General features: G+C 39.1%; 1 protein-coding gene across 4 annotated transcripts in view; it reads left to right on the top strand.

Moving 5' to 3' along the window:
• EML4 (EMAP like 4) overlaps positions 1-22,275 on the top strand; it is a 151,128-nt gene that overhangs the window by 45,291 nt on the left and 83,562 nt on the right. Inside the window, exon 1 of one of the 4 annotated variants that reach the window (XM_010706754.4) lies at positions 15,941-16,047. The exons of 2 other annotated variants lie outside the window; for them this stretch is intronic. In XM_010706754.4, the coding sequence (XP_010705056.1) occupies positions 15,981-16,047 (67 nt within the window). In that variant the 5' untranslated portion in view covers positions 15,941-15,980. Of the gene's footprint in view, positions 1-15,940; positions 16,048-22,275 lie in introns of those variants that run through there. One more of the 4 variants, XM_010706752.4, reaches the window with a different exon arrangement.

The following is a 22,275-nucleotide window of genomic DNA, read 5'->3' on the forward strand; positions in this document are numbered from 1 at the left end:
CAGTTCAATTTTGAGAACATATTTTTGTTTGAAACCCAAACTTAACTAAATATTTCCTTTTTTTCTTCAGCACTGAGGTCATTAGCAGTGGGGAACTTCTTGTCAAAGTGCTCAGTGCATACCTTGTAATGGAAATTGTGGGAGAATGTGAATAGAACAGAAATAGACCTAGCGTTTATCTGATAGTTCAACAGAAAGTAAATATTGAGATTTGTTTCTCTTCTTGTAATGGACTATTAAAGTACAGCTGACTTAGGATTAAAGGAGTGAAGGGGACAATTTCCCCAAACAAGAATGTAGAAGAGAAAAGTTTAAATCTCGATGGGCATGTTGCTCACTTTCTCCACGTTCTAACAAATTGAAAGCCTTTCACGAAAGGCTGAGAATGTGTATAAACATCAGTGCGTCCCAAGGAGACAAGAAGAAAGGTCAAAGACGTTGTCCTACATCCCTGTTATAGCAGAGGATGAGTTGGGAATGGTCTTGTACCTGAACTATGGAAGTTTGACCCAGGGAAGTTTCACTTGAACAGTAGAAAAAAATCTGATTGAGATACCATGCAGCCCCTGATGCCTCCATTCCCAGCACGGTGCTGTTTGCCCTCTGTCTGTCTGGAGCTGTTGCTCTTGCTACAGGGCAGGAGGAATCCTTCTGTGCCTGAGCCAAACACTGGATTGCTAAAGAATTTATTTTTCTGTTTCAGATAATCAGTGGAAGGTATCAGTACAGTCTTTAAATTGATGCAATCTAGTAATGATGCATCTGTGATCCTCTTAGGAAATGCCTCAAATTGACTGCCTGAAGCCTCAAACCACAGGTGCTATCTTTGCTCTGTGAATATCTGAGATTCTCTCTTGAATCGGATTTTGCCCGTCATCTGCCCCATCCTGCTCGAAGGCTGTTCCACTCTCCAGACTGGAACCATACTCTGTGTTTCCACTCTGAACAAGCCATCCTTTTCCTATGAAGTTTGCACTGCTCAACTCAAGATGTACCTTCAGTGTTGTATTGATTTGAGCACCTTACTACTAGGCTAAAATATCCCAAGTGCTTTAGCTTCCCTCATAAAATACTTTTCTCTATCTTGTATTCTCTGAGTAGTATTGTGTGCAATTATTTCAGTTAAATTGTTTTTTTAGGGGAAGCGTGCTGTTTTTACAATTTGTTTTCCTTTTGCTTTGGTTTAGGGAACCACAATGTTATTTATAAAACTGCAGCTACTGGTTTACCAGTACTAGATAGAATTGATCATTCCTATTGTGTTTTGTTGTTGTTCTTTTTACTAAAAAATGCCAACTTTTTGTTATAGTAACAGTAAAACATCAGTATTTAAAAATGCTAAGAGGAGGCTAAGATCTTTTGTGTTCTGAGGTGTTCTGATTCTCACCTTCATCTCATCTTAATGGGTCCAGTTCATAGTAAAAATCATTGTTTATAATAGTCTTTCACTTGCTGCACAAATTTTATTGTGTTTTTGTAGTTCCAGCCAGCCCAAAAGACAGTCAAATTTCTATGACATAGTTTCAAGAGCAATGACTTCTCTCGACTTTTATCTCCCAGATACTCAGTGGGTACCTGCTTTTTTGTCACTACATTGTATATTTAGTAGCTCTGATTTCACAGTACTTAAGGAATACAGTACTGCCTCTTTGCCTGAACATCTTACCTTTTGTATAGAATTAGAATGGTTTGGCTTAAAGCCCATCCAGCCCCAACCCCAACTGTGGGCACGGCAGCCTCCCCAGCTCATCTTCCTAGGGCGCCATCCTACCTGGCCTTGAGTGCCTGCAGGGATGGGATACCACAACTTCTCTGGTTGTGCCAGTGCTTCACCATCCTCTTACGTAAAGAATTTCCTTCTAATATTTCTCCTCTTCCCCCTTCCTCTATCAGGCCTTGTAAAAAGGCTTTATAAACTCCCCTTAAGTACTGGAAGACCTCCAATGAGATCTCTTCTGCAGGCAGAAAAAGTCCAGCTCCCTCAGCCTTTCTTCATAGGAAAGATGCTCCAGCCTTCTGATCATCCTTGCAGATTCTTCTGGACCCATTCCAAAACTCTACATCTTTCTTGTACTGGCAGCTCCAGGTCTGGATGCTGTTCTCCGGATGGGGCATCAGGAGGGTGAAGCAGAGGGCGACAATCACCTTCCTCTCCCTGCTGGCCACCCCCTCTTTTGATGCAGCCCAGGATAATGTTGGGCTTCCAAGCTGCAAGTGCACACTGCTGGCTCCCCGGAGTCTTCTCTTCTCCAAGTTGTACAAGCCCAGCATTTCTTTCTGCTAGTGCTTTTTTTTCTTTTTTTTTTTTTTTCTTTCGAGTGTTACAGATCTCCACCTTAGATATTATTCCAAGCGAGACCACATCAGTCCTTGCTTTTACCTCTGGTTTAAGCTTGCTGTATTATTTGTATTATTCTTTTTTTTATGAATAAATTATGCTATTAAAATTAAATTTACCTTCATTTCAGTGTTCATTTCACTACTACGTTTCTTTGATTTCTTTTTCAGATCTTGTAGTATCAAGTTCATTGTAGTGTCAAGATTGTCTTCCTTCTCTCCCAAACTACTTAATTCCTCCCTCCCTCTCTTAATGATTTTTGGCATATCTGTCATTGTTACATGTGCCAATTATTTCAGCATTGTGGGACGGAGATTATCCAGATCCCCTCATTTATTTTTTGTAAATGTTCTCATTTTGTTTCCACAGGGTATGTAGTAATAACCATTATCCTATCCTCATTTTCAGTGTACCATATTATTATCTTTATTTAAACAGAAGGCAAAGTATTTGCTTCAGTATTTGTTCCTGCATCTTTTTTCCTTACCTCTCTAACCTCAGTGTGCAGCTGCCTTTCTGTCCCTTTGAAGCTGAAATGCACAGTAACATTTATACCTCCCTGATTTCTTTTGCATGATTCACCTCAAGTAGACTTTTAGTTGGTTTTTCTTTATGGTTGTACCCTGTAAGCTCTGAAACATGCTTGTATTTCTTTTTTTCCCAATTTTTATTGAAAGCTTTTCCGCTTATTTTTTAACATTACTGATAAGGTGGCTATACATCTAGGTTGCGTGAAATATTTATCACCAAGTTTGTTCTTTAGCTTGAAAAACAAATCCAAAAACTGGGAGGGGGCTTTCAATTGGCATATAAACACCTTCTGAAACAGAGCCATCAGCCCCTTTAAAAAATGACAGTAGTTTCTCAGGTTTACCCTCCCCAGATTCTAGACTGTTGGGCATGTTCCTATGAAGTGATCTGAAATGGCCACTGGATTGGTTCGTGGCTCCTTGAGCCACTGACAAAACAACTGACAAAAAAAATCCCTGGTGGTTGATGGCCAAAGGAGTCTTCCAGTTATCATGCCATTACTAATGCTTGTGATTTTTTTTTTAAGTTATTAGTTGTATTTTTTTCCATCTGATATGTTGGTTTTCTAAGAGTTCACACTTCTCAGTGATGATGATCAGTGATGATGGGGTTGTTCTATGGACTGCAGTTCTTGTTTAGGTGTTAATCTTTGCAGAATCCCAGTTGTTCCCCAGAGTGGTAGTTGCCAAAAATTTGTTACTTCTTTTACCCATTCTTTCCTAACCGTATTACTGGTATGCAGTGCTTCCTCATTCCTTTGCATTTAACTGCCGTGTAACCTTTGGTGCCTCTGTCCATGTTGCTGCTGGTATATGTGATGGTGTCACTTATTGCCACACAGTATCTGGCTCTGCATACTACACACAGGTTGAACTCTTTTAGTGGCAGTGAAATACTGGAAGTTGAGCTCTTAAACTTGCTGATATGGTCAATTATTGAGTCTTTCTACACCAAATAGGTCTGACAGATGGATCCACTGAATAAGATGTATGTTTTAGTACTTCCTTTATTTTTCCAAAGCTTATCTTTCTCTTAATCTACTACTTATATTCCTTAATGTACCAAAAGGTAGCCTTTTGTGGTACTAACTTCTTTTGAATCTACTTGGTGCTCACTGTGACAAGACACTCATCATCTTACTGTGGAAATAATTTTTTTTGAGCATGGCTTCCTTTGCTCTATTTGTATGTTTGAGGGGGTGTAGATGTTATGTACTGTTTTTTTTTTAAGAGTTTATGGTGAAGAGCGATGGGCAAAGGGAAGGCATCAGCAAGTCTTGATGTCAGGCAGGATTTGATTACATTTGGAATAACGAATTGTGATATATATTGTTTATTTTTTATGAGAAGGAAGAGGAAGTGGGACGCATCTGCATAACAGCTTCTTCTAATGCACTGTGATTTATCCTTGCACCATGCTGTTGGTGCTCCCTAAACAGGTGAGCATGCTGTTAATTTTGGTGCCAGCAAACAAAGGGAAGGGTGCCTGGCAGTTCAGGAGGAGCAGCTGAGCCAAGTTGTATGTTATTCCTTCTAAAGGTCTAAAAAGATATGGGTATAATCTCTCCCACAGTAAGGGGTCTCAAAACCACAAAACTTCACAAGTGTGTTGTTTTTGTTCTCGCTTGTATGGTTATTTCCTTCCTCTCTCATATGAGTGTTGAACAGATGCGTGCTCTGCTTTGATGCTGGCTTTGTCCTTGATGCACAATAAGTGTGATGCTCTGAAGAACCAGAGGTTGCCTGGTTTTGTAGGTTGCAGATTTATGCGTGTATACACATATATGTATGTGTGCACAGACTTACATATGTAGTACAATTTTTTCTCTATTCCTGCACCTGTGGAGTTGGCAACCTTTGTGCACATTCTTGAGGGGAAGCAGCCAGTATTAGTGTCATTACCCTTGGAGGAGCTAGGAAATGCCATCGGTGCAAGCACGGATGGCAGCTCACAATGCTTGTTTCCCTGCTGCTTGTTGCAGAGAGGTGACAGAGCTGGTGTGTGTCATGTCTGTCACAGAGCTGTAAGCACCTTGTGCCCTGTGCTTGCTGGAAGAGCATTGCAGCTGAGTGATTTGCCTGAGGAAAGGCCTGGCTCAGTCCGAGGTTTGGTGTTGGTGTTTGGGTGTCTGGGAGGCTATGCTGTACCTCTGCATTATGAACACATGAAATTGTGTTTGTTTGTAAGAAGATTTCAAAAGGCAAACTGGATTCTTCCTTTTCAGTTACCTGCTTTGTATTTACTTTAGAAATGTATCTTCCTACATATAGGAATACTGGTTATTTTGCAGAATGGCACCTGCTTCAGTCTTTTGCAACACAGTCGGTTGCAGTTCAAACAGGTGCTCAGGTTTAATAGAATTTTAAAAGCTGTCTGCTTAATGCTCTAGTGCAATTAAACCCTGCTCTGTTTGTAGAAGATAGGGTCAGCATTCGTTGGAACAATCAATATGGCCCATAAAAATAAAGCACTTTGTTCATTTTGCTGCAAACGTTCAAGTAAGTGTTTTGACGCACCAAGCTGCAGTGACCTTTACCACGAGCCATGTATTCAGAGACTGAAGTCCAACAATCTTGCTGAAGGAGGAGACCTCGAGTAGCTCTTTAGTATTATTTTGTGCATCAGCATCATCAGCTGCATTGCTGAGGGGCATGACTTTATGGCAAATGTTTCAAGAGTTTGTTTTTTCCTAAAGTCACTCTTCGTAAAGCTGTGAATCATGGTGAAGAGGATTTCTGTGTATATTTAAAAAAAGCAGGAAGTCTGCAGCTCTCAAAGTTGCAAATGGAGAAAGCGTGGAGATAGCACAGCTGTAGAGTGCAGCGTTAACCAGGGGACATGGGCTAAGATATAACAAACACAAGATAATCAAAACACATGTACCCCCCTCCTAATAATTCCATGTTTTTAGGCTGGCCTTATATTTAAGGTCTGCTTAACAAGTTTTACATTCTTGCGTTCAGTGGATGCCTGTCACATGACATATAGTTTAAACAAACGTATTTAAATTGAAACTGATACTGTTTATAGTTGTTCAGTTGAAGCTGCTATCTCATTGAACAGAGCCTAATATCTAGTGCCTGTATCCAGCTGACCTATGTGGAGCTTCATTCTGGACTCCCCTGTATCTTGGAAAATACTTGCAATTGTAGAAGAATTTTTTTTTTTTTTTACCCTGTGCAGGTGATTGTGCTGCTTAAGTGAGAACATCAAGGAACCTTTAGAGATGGAATTAAAAATAATAATAATAAATTGAAAAAAGGAACGCCTCCCTTGGGGAATTAGTTTACTTCATTCCATAACATGAGTGGGTGGTATCTGTAACAGTACTGGAGCCACAGCCTATCTGGGAAAAGGTGATGCTATTATTAACTGCAACGTTATTTATTTTTTAGACTTCAGTTATACCTTCTCACCTTTCCTACTTAAGGTAGAGCTAATACATAAATGAGAAATCAGTGACTTTTTTGCTCTGAGGAAAATGTCCCTGATTGTAAATACCATTTTAGTGATGAATTAACTGCAGTGGGTCAATTTTCAAGTTTATATTTACCTATGGGGAAAAGCAGATTGATCTCAAATGTGTTACTCTTTAATACAAAGTAATTTCACATGTAGACTTGCCTTCTATTTTAATGCCCATTAGTGGAATTCAGCTCAGAAAGAAGAACATCATTAAAACCTATTTTGAGCCTATTTCATGTGGTACTATGAAACTTTTTTTTCCCCCCTAAAGACCTTTATTAAGCCAGCATAATTTTAATTTTGTCATTTTAATGAATTTATAACTTAATTTTCTTTCTGGCAAAACAAATGTGAGAAAAATAGATTACTTGAATAATTTGCAAAACAGAATTTTTTTAAACTCTGATGGAATAATACCAGCCATTCATTTCACAAAAGTAGATTTGAGACTCAGTTGGTGGGAACACGCTGCCATAGAAGAAGGAATAACAGAGTCACATGTTTATGGTGGCACAAGATGTTCAAGTGCTACTTAGCTATAATTTTACTGAAATGTTTGTTCAGTAATCTTTGTGAGGGTGCCTTAGCTTAGAAACTTACAGAAGTTGCCATGTGGTATTAAACCAGAGCTCAAGAGATGGCAATAGGCCCTGCCAGGAGTGCCGTGTTCCCTCCACCCAGGCTGAGCCCTTCCTGCACAACGGGGCAGTAGGATCTGAATATTTGCTACAAAATTGAATCTGCCAGCAGTGAATCTAGTTTGAACTGCTAATTCCCTCATGGCTTAAGCCATACCCTGACTGGAGGGCTTCATGCCACGTATGGGTTATTTCTCCTCTAATCCATTTACCGAAGGGGGACGCCTTGAGAGCAGTTCTACACAGGCCTTACCAGCCACATTTTGGGGATGGCTGGGCTCATCCCACAAAGGTGCACGGCTCCTAGCTGTCTGGAGGACAGCTGCCATGCCACTGTTCTCTGACATGGCTACATCAACTGGCTCCACACCATGTGTTCATGTGTGGTGTAGGCAGTGCCAGGTTCTGTTTGGGTTTAAAGCTCTCTTCTGGTAGAGTGGAAGGCTTCACCAAAATAAACAGCTTATTTACCTTTAAAATGTATTGCCAGTATAGATTCAGGCATCTGTTATTTTTAAGGAAGTTAGCATCTGGGTTTTCTGCAAAGCAAATGCTCATCACATTGTTGTGATGCTGGTGCTCAGTAGTCTCAGAGGTGCAGTGTGAGCCCAGGCCAGTTTGTGTGGCTCTTGGAGCTAGTGATAAGCATCAGGCTGCAAATTCAGCCCCTTGTTTTGGCTAGTTCATTCTTTTTAATGTATGTCCTGCTGAAGGATATAGCAATTGATTTTTAAATGAGAAAAGGAAGGAGGCAATGCAAATTAGCAGTGTTTTGTTTTCTTACATCCGTTTTAATACCACAGATCTAATTTAATCAATGAAAGCAGAAATTAACAAGATGCTTCCCTCAAACTGTTGTTTAATTTAATCTTCTCTCAAATTCTCCCACCTCCTTCCAATGCTAGTATTCTCTCTGGCTCTTAAGGATGCTGTGAGATGAAACTGATTTTATGAAATTGATGGTATGCAGATATGCTTTAAAACTTGCAATTTGCTTTAATGGAACCTAACCCCGGCCACTTGTTACTGACAAAGCAGGTGAAGTCTATTGTTGATTACACATCAAGTGGCTTAAATCAAATGATCCTTCTTTGGTGGAGGGGAGAGAAAGGACTTGAATTCTGTCAAGATTCTGATGAAAATTCTGATATGGAAGTGCGCAGTTCACAAAATCTCGGCAGGTATTGTGTGTCGTCATTTGCAATCTACAACTACTGTCTTTTGGCTTTGTTCTAGAGGAGCTGGGCTTCACTGGGAGCCTCCTTGTGAGGCTGCAAACTACGAGTTGTAGAGTGATAGAGAAATAAAAATGACACAAAGCAGTTATTTTAAGGATTATTTTTAGATACAGAAATCTACATTTTTTTTTCAGGTATAACTTAGCTATTAAAAATGCTCCTCACCTGATTGGCAACAATTAATTGCTGTTTAACATTGTGTAACTATATTTTCCTATTGGGTGGTGAAATTTTGAGTAACTGAACTGGAGTGGCAGATTTTATTTTTTGAGTGGATGATGTCTTTTTGATTTCTTCAAAACTATTGCCTTGTAAGCTGAAAGCATCCTCAAATGGTGTCTAAAGAAACACAGAACTTCTAGGGAAGACCTCTGAAAAAACTAAATTTCTATTTTCCTTGATATTTCAGTCTCTCTTCTCGCTGCTACCTAATAGTCCTTTCATTTTGGTATCTTACAATTTAATTTGGTAGTGTGTGTTTTCCTATAGAAGTCTTTGCTTATGTTGAAAATAGGAAGAAAAAAAAAGTTTGAGCTGTAAATACAGCCAACAGAGAGCTATTCTTATGCTGGTGTTAAAATGTCCTGCATTTCAGGTTTGTTACTTTCAAGTTGATTTTGCTGAAGGCTGTCTTATTTTAGTAACTCTCCAGCACTTAGCTGAAGGAAATAGCTGAGTCTTCCTGTTTATAAAGATACTAGGCAAAATATTTCTACCAAGTAAAACTTGTGCTGAAGATGTAATATTGTCAGTTGCTCAGTGTACTTTAGGCTACTGTGTTGACTACAAACTCACTGACAAATAAATCACTGTTATAGTTTGTCTTCTAAAGTTTTATTATGGCAAACTTTGGAAGCTGTGGAGATGATTTGACTTTTTAGAAAAAAAAATTCTTCTGGCTTGGGATTAGAAGAAGGAAGAATATGTGGATTTTTAAGTGCCTTGTATTCTGAAGTGAGTATTCTGATGGTTATGTGTTCAAAACAGAGAATAAAGGGCACAGTGAGCCCAGTCACATGGCCACTGGAACCGACTCCTGGGTGATGGTTTTGCCGAGTATGAAAATGTCCCTCATGTAATACAATACCGTCTAATTCCTGTCATGTCTGACCTTTGGTAGGTCTCTGAAGCTTCAGTAGTAAGTTGGATTCTTGGAAAATACAATTCTATTATTTCTTAATGCCACCAAAACCTTCTCTATTTTGCTTTTGGCTTTTTCCCTGACATGATACATTGTTGTCTACACCACAGCGGCAAAGCAAGACCTTTACCACTGCACACCAAAGCATGTTCTTTATTTTCTCTCTTTTTTTTTTTGTTCATTTTGTTCTTGCTTTGACCTTTAACTGTCATAACAGAATTGATGATCCAAAGGAAGAAATAATTTGTCCTGACCTATAGAATATTTTATGGCAATATCCACATATGCATGTCTGTATTCAGAGGCTGACCTTAGTCTTGACACGTGAAAGACCTATCAGTTACAGTGGCATAGGCTGTATGGTGTTTCTTGTTATCCCTTGGTTTTTTTTTCTTCAGAGACGCTGCCCAAAGTATCATTGTGCCAGTTTTTTGTAACATCAATTTTTCATGCAGGAAGAATAAATCAGCAATCAATCTCTAATTTAATTTTGGTAATGTTATTCAAACTTAGAAATAAACATGACTTCTAGCATGGCATATAGTTTGTTAACTTGGTTGAAAGGTCTCTTGACTTCTTTGGATGCATGGTGAACCAAGCTAGTTCCTTCTAATGACAGTTGAAAATAGTATGACTTATTCTTAATGGTCCTTTTTTTCCCCAGTGATCTGCTTCAGTCAGTCTCCTGTGTTACATTCACGAAGTTTTAAAGTGAAGGTGAAATATAATACCGAGAACACAACTGAAAAATGAGACGTGCACAGGAAGCTTCCAACCTTTTTCTTTTTTTTTTTAACATAGGTATGATATATGTTATATTCTATAGTATAGGTCATAAGCCCTACCTTAGGATTTCACAATATTTCAGTCCTCTTATTTGTAAACAGGTTATGATGTTTATCATTACGACCCAGTTTACTGAGAGTACAAAATATGCTGACTGGTACATCTGAAGGAATGACAGATATAAAAGTGTCCTTTCAGATTCCCTTTGAACCACTTCGTTTGATAGCCTGTGCCATCAGTGGGGTAATTAATTTATGGACTGTACACCTGTTAAATGTAATATGTCAAAACTGTGGCTGTAAATGATATCCTGATAAGGTCAAACTCTGAGGTGTTGTAATAGTTGAAGGTCTGACACCTACATCACATTTGCGTGTACTAGGTAATATTTAAATAGGAGATACGATGTTTACACAGTGAGGTGCCAAATATGGGTAATCACCCCACTGCTCAGGTGGGTATGAGTTCTGATAGAGTACGTAGGAGTCTAGACGATGAAAGCTATCTGGGCAAAGCCAGAATAGTACCTGTGTCTTTTTTCCCTCATTGACTTGCCACTTGATGAGTGGTTACATCAGAGCCACCTGTGGGTTGTATTTCCAGTCCTTCTTGCTGCCCACACAGCACCTTTCTGTGCATGACAGGGATTGCATCGCTGCGGTGCACTGAGCGCTAGGTGCATCAGCAAATCTCTTGCTGATCATCCTTCATGAGCATCAGTTTTAAGGCCAGGATCTCTCTTTTTTTATTAGTGTTGTTTTCATAACAGCTTTTCCAGTTCCTCAGCATTTCAAAGTGGATAGTAAATGAGAAACTCTCTGTCGTGAATTGTGGACTAGTTTCAAATTTTATTGTTGTATTTCTTTCCATGCTAAATTTAGTTTAGAGTGACTTTTAAAAGTAGCAATAATAATCAACATATGGCAACAGCCAACATTAGGAGATATTTTGATAGGCAAGAAAGACATTTACCCTTTTTGAAAGAATATGCAACTCTTAAATAGTGTAATGTTTCTAAAACTAGATACTTTATTTTCAAAGTGCTTTGTCAAAAAACATTTTTTGCAGTTGTTTCATCCCCCTCTCTTTTTGCAGAGGTAAGCTGAATGGTTTGGCAGCTGGGCACTTCACCATGGCTAGTCCATAACCAGGGCTTTGTGTGACTAAGACTGCCAATTAGTCATTTACGTGAACAATCATAATTTTGCTGATTAATTTCAGAGGAGGAGAATGTGTTTAACAACATAGCATGGTTTACCAGTAGCTTTGGAAATACCACTTGTGCATTCGAATCTAAGCGGGTTTTGGACCAAGGATGAAACTACGATGATCTCCAAAAATACAGGCTACTTCTGGCAGGGATGCAGCGCTCATGCTCTTTCTCAGGGGGGCAGGGTTGCACATTTTCACTGGCCACTGTGTTGAATATGCAACAGCTGTGCTCTGGAACATATGCCCAAAGTAAAATTCACTGGAGAAACCTTTTCCTGGCTGTGTTTTAGATTTAATACATTTTCATCTTGTTTGTTGGCCATTTCCTTATTGCGTATGATGGGTAGGCAGGAAAGCAGCTGCAAGCAGTCTGCTTTGCAACTGCTGCTAGCAGGCAGCGGAAGGCGTGCTACAGCTGTTGTCTGATGTTATGGTTGGTGAAACACCAGCCTCTAGCACTACCACCCTTCCTGCTCTGCCCATCAGTGTGCTGCCACCTCGGCAGGGCTGTGAGTGGGCAGCTGATGCAGCTGAATAACCATGCAGCAAGAACAGTTATTCTGGTGCTTACTTTTAAAATACATGTGTATTTGCTTTTTATTGATTTCTTCCCACCCCCTCTTCCCCCTAATTATATAATGTTCTAGAGGGGGGGAAAAAGAAAAAAAAAGAAAAAAAAGAAACAAACAAACAAACAAAAAAACAACAAATAGTTCTTCTCCAGATTTCCCAGGGTGGCTGACTGCACAGCCACCACTACCGTTTAGCTCTGGAAGGCAGCCTCAGGATGGCTTTTAAAGGTTGGATACAGATGTCTTGTTTCTCACATTTTCTGCTTGTTAGCTGTAGTTTAGGAAAAATGCCCTTAGGATGGAGGAGTTCAGCATAGGACCAGTGGCTTGTGGATTCTGAGGCTGTGCACTGCCTTCCCTGGCACTGCAAACTCCTGGTATTCCAGTCTTATGTATCAGTTCTTGCTCTTGTTTTCTGGCAGTGAAGCAGCAATGAGGTGCGATTTACAAGTCTAGCTGTTTCACAACTGCCTTCTGTCACCAGAAGGCAGAGCTGCTATTGACTGGTGAGGCTTTATGCTCTTGCTTGGATGACTTCATTTCTCTAAAGAATTTGGGTAATCACTGAAGAAATTACTGTTCTCTCTTTGTGGATTGGAGGTAGGCTGTAGCAGTGATGCAGAAGCTGCTGGAGTGTGATACTTTTGGTCCCGAAGGTTATTGTCAACTGAAACGTGGTTGCAGTTCCTTTTCAGACAGAGTAAAGCAAAATGATTGAAGGATTGTTTTCTAGCAGAAACACAATCAGTTTCTTATATATAGTGATATAAGTGAAGAAATACTATTAACTCATGTTTCTTCTTGCAGTTCAAAGAGCCATTAAATTAATCTCTGTATACTTGATTATTTTATATTGATTAGAGATATTAGTAACAAAAGGTGTAAAAAAAAAAAAAAACAAAAAAAAAACCCACCTTATATCTTTAAGGAAAGATAAGTGGGAGCGTTGTAATGGATGGATTATTATTATGGAGGGGCTATTATAATGGCGTAAGCAACATATCTACCTCACATGTTATCTGTGGTTTCTACAGCCTGCTGTGCTGGGAGGTGGAGATCCTGGTTCCATAAAAACATGGGTAGACCTTTTCCAACCTTCATACAACAGATACCTTCTGTGAAGCAGGATCATTACCAAGGAAACTCAACCAAGGAAACCAAAACTTCTTTTGGTTTTCAATTACCAATGATAACCCAGGAAGACAATGTCCATTCCTTAGCCTGTGTGGCTTGAGGGACAGTAGCTTTTGGGGGGTAGCCCAGCTCACTCAGCTGGATCTGGGATACTGAAAAACAATGTAAGAGTGGCAGGGAACCTGCTTCCTTCTCTTTGCATGAGAGATAACTCAACTCAAAAGAGTCTGTGTCTTACTGTGGCTTTCCTCAAAAGTCAGAGGAACCATGTGCCCCCACCTCTGAAGACTGTGTGGTTTGGAGTGGGTTTCAGTGCTTAAAAAGCTGAAGTGTCTCAAAGGATCTTTCCTTAGGCTCATCATCTGACTGATGCTTCTGCAGTATTGAGACATCCACTGTTCTTACCAGATGTGTAATGTTCTAGAAAATTCCCATGTTGATGATAAAAACACAGAAAAAAAACAAAAAGCAAAACCAAAGAAACAACACCAAAAAACAAAACAAAACAAAAAATACCACCCACTCATCAAACAAAACCAAACAAACCATGTTTCTTCAACATGCTTGGTTCTACTCCTGATCTTTAGTGTGCTTTATTATATTAGATTGAAAAGATTGGTGTTTTTATTTTTCTTTTTCATGGGTATAACATTGTACTTTGCACTGTTAATACATATTTTTTTCCTAGGCAAGGGTTACTTGCCTACTCTGTGTGTGTTTTATTTAAGTGTGAGTTGTGCTAAAATATTGCAAGAGAAGGGAAGCCTAAGATGGTGCTTAGGTCTGTTAGAGGTAGACACCTGTTGGAGATAGGAGGGTTGCAAGAGGGAGATGGCTTAGGAAAGAAGGTACTGGCTGCAGATGGGCAATGAAAAATCCAAATGAGAGGTCAAGGTTTTCATGAAAGATTTAAAGGTATTTAATGAAGGAATTGTGACCCAGGTCCTCAAATTAGTGGGCAATAGATGGCAGATGGGATGAGAGTTTTCAGGGTGAGCAAGTGTACTGGGGGTGTCTGAAAACTATCTTCAAACACTAGTCTTCATAGTCTCATCCTGAAGATGAGACTTCTTCAAGAAGCTTACTGCCCTATTGCAGTTTTTTTTTCTTTTGTTGAGACAGAAACAGCCTGATGATGGATTTTTCCCGTATTTTGTAATTGTGCTAAGTTTTAAGGGATACTAAAATGTATCTGTGTGTCCAGCCCACCCAAGACAACACTCAGTATTTCATCTTGCAATGAGGATTTTTTCCTCTAATAATGTGATGCAACACGTTGGTTGGGACAACTGAAAAGCAGGGGGTCTTGGTCAACCCCAGTGCTGCAGCTGTGAGTTGAGTATCTTGGCTTAGGGCTGTTTACTTAATTGTTCCCTTGCCTTTTGCCCTTTATCACTTTCCATCATTCAGTTTCTTAGGCTCTTTTTATTACAATCATTAATCACAGTCATTGTCTGTCTTGCTTAATATAGGATAGTTATGTTCAGCTGACTGTCTGGGCTTTTTCTTGATATTTTTGTTTGGCTTTGGCTTTTTAAACCACTGCAGAGGTCAGTTCCTCCAGTGTGATTTCTATAGTATCTCCAGGAACTGCTGGAAAATGAAGGTACTCCTAGAATTATGCAGATGGATAATTCCAGGGTAAGAAATGCCAAACTCTTGGTGCTCTCTCTTTACTATGTGTTTTTATGAACCTTCTTATCAACTGTTTGTTTGTGAGCATGGAAAAAAATTCTGCCCATCCTTGTTTTTGAATGGAGTCGTGAACTTCCCCTATGTATTTTTGATTATCCTGTTGTTGGAAATAAAAGCTTAAATCAGGCAGTATTTAATATGCTTACAATGTTTGAAAACGAACTATTCAAAGAATGATAGAGAGAAGAGGCAAAATATATGCAATACATATTCACAAATAGCCTTGTTTTGACATTTATCTTGCTGCATTCATTCTGCCAACTGGCTGCAGGCATGGCTACCAAAAGAATGAACACATGTTGCATTCATTAGTTCTCATCTGGCTGTGCTTCATCTTGCAAGGCAGACAAAATCACAATCGTACTAAATAGATTGTAATGCATTTGTAATATGAGGTCTCTTCCACTTAACAGAACGATAGCATTGCAAAGCTCCTGCTCATAAACACCTGGTACTTTGCTTCATTTTAATGAAATGAATACAAGTATACTGCTAGTGACGTCATTGCTTTTTTGCCTTGAAAGATGTCATAGGAAAAATATTCCAATATAATACTAAACAAATAGCCACCCTGCTGCCCTCCCCTCTGCATGAACTTTTCATTTCATATTGTGGTTTTACTGCTGTTAGATTGGTTTTCTTTGACACAAATAGACATTCTTTGGAACAATGATCGTTTCTTTGGATTGACCAAATATAAAAATCCTCGTCATTAGCTATCTGCGGTGCTTCTTATTGTTCAGACTTATTGCAAATAGACGGCTGTTGTCTTTTTGTAGCTACCATCACAATATTAAAGCTGTGTTTAATGTTCTCTGTGAGTATGTTGCAATGTTGTCTCTCTGGAAGAGACGTGGCAGGGTATATCTGTGTGACAGCCTAATTGTTTTAGTTTTAAGTGGAGGGCGCTACAAGACCCTGTGTGTGTATATAAACAATGGCCATTTTCTGACTTTCAGCAGGTTGAAGAGCAGCTGGTAAATTCTGCTTCCCTTAAGGCGGGGGTGGGGGGGAAGGGCAAGACAGTCGTAATGTTGGGATCGCTGATGGATAGCTAGCGCACGGTGAAGTATTTCTGCGCTGCATGCACTCGTAAGTGCCTTTATTGGTGTGTTTCTGACGTCGGAGGACTAGCCACTCCCTGCGGCAGCCTGGGATTTTTGTCCCCATCCCACCCCCTCCAGCCTCTGGCCGGGGCTGCAGGCAGAGGGGCCAAGCTGGGGGCCAGCAATGGAGGGCAGCTTGCCCTGCCTGGCGGCCGGCTGTGATCCCCCAGCACCGGGGAGCTTCTGCACGGGTAAAGTATGGTCATCTCTGGGCAGGGGAGAGGGAAATCTCTCATCAAAGGGGGAAGATTTATCCGGGTGGTGGAGTTGACTGCAGCCTTGCTAGCAGCTGGCAAGGTGTGTTTATGGAGAGGCTGAGATAGCTTGCTGCAGCATGGTGTCCTTGAGCAAACTTTATGAGAAACCAATAAATCTGCTATCTGTGGATAGCAAAGGAAATAGCAGGAAGGTGATTGGGAGGTTAATACTTGGCAGGGCAGAATGCTTCTGATGCAGTGGCTTTGGTAGTTTGCGTGGCCTTTGGCAGCACATCCCAGAGTGGGTCGTGCACTGCCAGAGAGGAGTGTTTCAAGCACCCCTTCCACGCATGGGGAGAGCTGCTGCTGTGTGCTCCCTTTGGTCCAAACCTCGATTTTTATGTTGCAGACAGGAGAGCTTGATGAAGCCCCTGCAGGGAAGCATGGGCTGCACAAGGGCCTCTCAGGCAGGAGGCAGTAAAGTTTCATTCAAAATAGGTGGTGAAAATAACTTATCTGCTGCAGTTTAAAGTTACTGTATTTCTGTGTGTGTAAAATGTTTATTTGCCCTTCAGAGGTAAGATTTGTTTTTTCACTTTTATTTTTGTCTTCATAAATCTAAAATCTTTCAATACATATTTCCTTTCTTTCAGCAGTTGCTATCAAGCTGACCTGTGTTCAGTGTAAACCAGATGATTAATTGAAGCATTCTTGCTATTATCAGCCAAAAGTATGAGTTCAGTTATTAGGGGAGGAAAATTAAAGACAACCGAATCAGATTAATGACCACGTGTATTGTTCTTGTACGTAGTAGAGAAGTGTATTATTCCCAGTGAAACACTCTTTACTGAGCAGTTTTTTTTTTTTAGTGCAGTTTTGATGTAAGACATGTTTTGTCTACAATAAATCTGTCAGCAGGAAAACTTCCTTAAAAAAATAAGTACGGGCAGGTACTCGGTACATAAATCGGTATGTGTATTTAATGGGAGAGAGAGAAATGACCTTGCCACAGCGTGCTTTCTTAAAGTGAGCAATGCACTGAACTTTATCTGCTTCAGAATTCAAAGCATTCAGTTTAGAATTTAAGATGTTGCAACCCTGGGGAAAAAGAGGGAGGGTGAATTGGAAATCTTAAAATTAAAGTGCTTCATACAGCTTTGTGCAGGCTTATGCGATTTTTTTTTTTTTTTTTTTTTATGGTGCCAGAGTAAAAAGGGGCAAATGTTTAATGGTTTATCTTCAGAACCAAATTCAGCAGAAGATAAATTCTTATGACTGTAATTGGCCAGCATCGTTACTGATGAGTTTAGGATTATGTAGAGACATTTTCATTGACTTTAATGGCTTTTAGAGGGTTATTTTTTGGGATCATATGATCACAATAGCACAGTCTCAGGCTTGAGTTTGAGGCATACATGGAGTTTTGGAAGAAAGCGTGGCATGATGGAGTGGCCTCAGATTTTTCTAGAAATCTAGGACAGTAAGATACAACAAATATATTCTTTTCTGAAAGCATACGTTATACTTTAATCAAAATTTTCTAGGAAAAAAAAAATTTGGTACGAAACTGAAGATACTGTTGAATGAAAGTTCCAAGTCAGCATTTGTAACTGAAAGAAAATGTGACTTTGGATATTTTTAGCAGTGCAATATATTCTGCTGATTTAAAATTTCATTCTTACTTACGTCATAAGACCTAATGTACCCTTGTATAAAATTTTTGTGGAATGTTCCCTGGCTGTCAAGTAAACTTACAGAAATGAAAAAGTGCTATCATGGAGAATCTACATAGAGCTTTGTTCATATGAAAATTCTAACCACATCCTCAAGAGCTCCTTGCCTCCAGGGCTTTTAGAAACTTCACAAGATGGCATCTAGTAACAAGAAGTAGGAAAAAGCTTCATATTAAGTTGTAGGTTTTTTTTGTTGCTTTTTTTTTTTTGGCAATATATGTTATCTCTATTTATGTGTAAAGGAGATTAAGACCTTGCAGAAATTATATGGCATTTTAGGTAAATTTTTGGCAATAACTTCTTACACTTATTTATGTATTTATTGAGGATCCTAAGAAGATACACTTTGTTATGAGAGCTGTTGCTACTCTGTTACCTGTAACAGTGAATTAGTTTGTGCTCGACAAACACAAAATCAAAGAAAAATAACAACAAAACTCAAATCTGTCTCTTTTGGTGTTTTTTTTTTTTTATTATTTCTGAGTATCATTGTATGTACATATATCTACTCACTCATTTGTTGGCAAAGCTAAAAATATATTTTTTTTCAGCAGGAAAGAACTAGAACTTCCTTTTAATAAATGGGAAGTCAGTGCTGATAGGAAGTTTATTCACATTTTTAAGAAAGCTAGTTTGGTGTTAATAGTGACAGCTTTCTTTTCTTTTATATACTTGTCTTTAATGAGTCTTTTGCAATTAAAACACAGGCCAGGCTTATGTCATGATGCATCTCTTCAGAGAGATCTTGGCTATCAAATTAGATCTGGGCTACAACTTAGTTTAGGTTATACAGGTCAGGGTACAGATCAATGCTCTGCTAGAAGGTCAGACTGTTCCCTACGAAGAGGATCAGCATTCACCAAGAGTTGAAGATGCAAAGGTTTGCATTATTTGTGACTTGTCCATTCCTGCCTATAACTGAAGTCTTTAAGTGCTTGGAAATTGGATTTTCTATAAGTAGTGATGAGTGGAATTCACCTTTCTCCTATACATTTCTTTATTTTTATACTGTGTTTTATGGAAGAAAATGCTGACGTATGCCATTCTTACTGGTGTCTTCTCCTGCAATAAAAAGCCTGCTGATCGATCTAGAGGTGAAATCCTGTCTCATTATAGGATATGAAAATACCATGGACCCATAACTCTACCAGAGGTTGAAGAATAATGTATGCTTGTTTCTAATTCTACTTCCTTAGCAGGTTACTATAGCTCTACTTCCTTTCTCCTACCAATTTGGCGGAGTTAAATGAGCCTTTTATTCAGCTTTTATATGAAGTAATTATAAAGGCTATTGGAATGAGCAATATTTACTTGCTTCATGCATTAGCTGAGCCTGTGCTTAATGAGGTGAGCTGTAAGCTAGACCAGCTTGTTCTGATTCCAGGCTTCACTGGATGTATCATCCAAGTGCTATTTACTTGTTATATGCCACTCGCTTTCCAGGTAGCCAAGGGCAAGGGACTTGTCCTGGTGGGTTCACGCAGAGCCGGCAGGGCAGCATGGTGTCAAGAAAGGTACTGGTCTCCAATGCACATCATTGAGTGTAAACCTGGGCATGGTTCTGGGCAACTGGCTCTGGGTGTCCCTGCTTAAGTAGGGGCTGAACCAACTGAGCTCCAGAGCTCTCTGCTGACATTGACCAGTCTGTGAAAGCTTTTGCACATGTGCATCTTAAACTAATTAAATAAAACTCTAAAAAAAAAAAAAAAAAAAAAAATTATCCCTGGTGTGCATACTTTGCTAAATATCTACAGTAAATATCTACTTTAACACCAATAACAGTACTGCTATTAAGACAGGAAATAAAATTACAAGTTTAAAGTGGTTAAGGGGTTTCATCTTACAATCTTAAGAAGGCTATACCTACTTGGTGGAATGGTCTCACTTCTTTAACATGATAGTTAATTTTCAAATGTGTGGTTATGGTTTTATGCAAAGTTTCTTCTGCTTTGCCTGTTCTGCTCTCTCACTTCTAGCAGTTCTAGGAATATATATTAGTCAATATATATTAGTCATCACAGAGAGGTTGAAATGATGATGACTGGCACAGGGTAGCGGTTAGCTGGGTTTTTTTTTTTTTTTTTTTTTTTTTTTTTTTTTTTTTTTAGAGCTTGCAGAAAGTGGATGGCAACTCACATTGCAAATTGCTTTAAATAAAAATTGGTGAAGTATCAAAAAACATCAAAGGTGCAGTTGATGTGATAAACTATCATTAAAGGTCAGACAAAGATTCAGATGTGTACTCATATTCTCAGGTTTAAAATTTTGCTCTCGCATTTTGAATCATGCCCAGATTAGTAGACCTAAAAAGTTATCTTTGTGAACTTTGCATCACACTTCTGCTTTACATGGAAGAGTAAATTGATCAGGGCAGCAGCAGTGATTCAGATCTCCCTTCAGGCATGCTTGTTTAACCTGCTCCCTCTGCAGACAGCACGGAGCAGCTGTGAGAGCAGAATGTGCAAATAAACTCAGCAAAACTGCTGAACATGCAGATCTTACTCCATGAGGAGGAAAAGGGACAGAAGGACCATGTGTCACAGTCAGTGTGATGAGAAGACACTTCGATGCATTATAACAGTATAGGTAAAGTTCAGAAGCCGTATCTTCTCCCTTTGTTTTTCTTGACTTTTTTTTGTTGTTGTTGTTCTTTTTACACTCTTAAATGGCACATGAGTTTTGTTTTTCTTTTCTCTTGTTTGTCTGTGGTGCTATTCAGAAGTACTTAAAATCCATGACAATATTCGGTCAGATTTCTTGTATCTGTGAAACATTTTGAGAGGAGTGTTTCCTTCCAGGAGAAGCTGAATGAGGTTTTCTTCTCTGTCCATGGGTCATCAGTGGGAGTTCAGCCCATATCTTTCAGAGCTGGGAAGAATTTTGCATTTTGCCTGCCAACAGTGACTTTTGGATTTGCACTCACAAGGGCTGGTCCTACCCAATTAGATTGTCGGCTTTGAGCAGCAGTTGTGGAGGGCTCTGTGAAGGTGAAAACTCACAGCTTGTTGACACAACGAATTAGTAAATGTGGGTTGATAGACTGGCTTTTCTTCTTGAGTAAGAGTGTATACTTGAGTTATTCCTACAGGGAAGCTGTGGTGCTGTTGACTCCCTCTTCTGCTCTCTTGCTGGTGGTTTATGTGGCCGTACCCTATTCTGTAGTCCAAAGATTTTGGCTGTAAACGTACCAACCCTGCACTCGTACCAACTTAGTTCCTTTCCTGGTAACATTTAAAAAAAATAGTAACAGTAGCTGGAAAATAAGATGCTCAGAATGATTACAAGGTGTTGAAAAAGTACAAAGCAATTTTTTTTCTCACTGATGTATTCTCTCAGAGCAGCTGGGATCCTTTAAGTGTATGAAGGAGCGTGTTTATTTTTTTTTTCTTTTACCTAAAAACTGTTGCTTTATAACAAGTAATAGAAAAATAAGCCTGAAGAATTCTTCCCACTTCAGAGATTTCATCCATGTAAAAAATAAATGATATGAAATATGATGGATTTAAATAATTTTCATACAAATACGGTACCTTTAGGTTTATGAACTTTGACAAACATTCAAGATCAGAAATGTGTTTTCCTAAACCATCCTTTGAGAAGGGAAGGATAAGGCATTCCTGTGAAAATGCATATTATTACCTTGCAGACAACTTCCATGGACACATCCGTGATAATCACTATCAATCATGTGAAATTATGGCACTTTTGTAAGGAACTTCTACATAAAACGTGGTGAAATTTTGAAAGCTCTTAACATAAACATTCTTAACCTAGGTAATCTGGTTCAGTAATCAATTCTATTTTTTCCTTGAGACTCTGTAGCATCACAGAACTCTATTTACATGTCTCTTTCCTTCCTTCCTAGGTTTAGAGACTTGCCTTATATCTTAACCTGAATAAAGATGAAACATACTTCTTCCTATTCAATTGGAATTTTCCTTTCTTAAGCGGGAAAGCAAATCTCACTGAGCAGTAGCTGGTGCTGTGTTTTTGCTTTTAAACAGTGTGGTGTAGTAATCTCATACATCCCATTTGACACGCAGGATTTTTTTTTGTAAAACTATGTTTATTTTTCCATCATTCTAGAATAGAGAAGGCTTTATCTATTTCTTTTTTTTTCTTGTTTTTAGCTTAATACACCCTTTTTCAGCTGTGCTCAGGCATAATAGTGTCAGGATTAGCAACTGATACTATTCATTAAAGCTGTTCTGCTGTTCTAGAATTCTTCTTTATCATGAGTGGATGAAATTAGCTTAATTTCACTGTAATGTTGTTTGTTTGTAGGATTAGTGCCTTTGCAGAAAGTTTTTAGTGGTGTCCTTATTGAAAAAAACATGGCAGCACCTGGTGGCGGAGCTGCAGACTGAGTTGTTTAGCAGAGGACCTTTCTTTGTCAGATATGAAATGCTGATGTGAAATACGTCCAAGTAGCTGAGGGCAGCATGCTGCAGAATGGCAGGCTTGGTGGCTGTGCGGTAAGGCTTCTGTC

The sequence above is a fragment of the Meleagris gallopavo genome, chromosome 2 (genome assembly GCF_905368555.1).
Source record: "Meleagris gallopavo chromosome 2, MGAL_WU_HG_1.1, whole genome shotgun sequence".
NCBI lineage: Eukaryota > Metazoa > Chordata > Aves > Galliformes > Phasianidae > Meleagris > Meleagris gallopavo.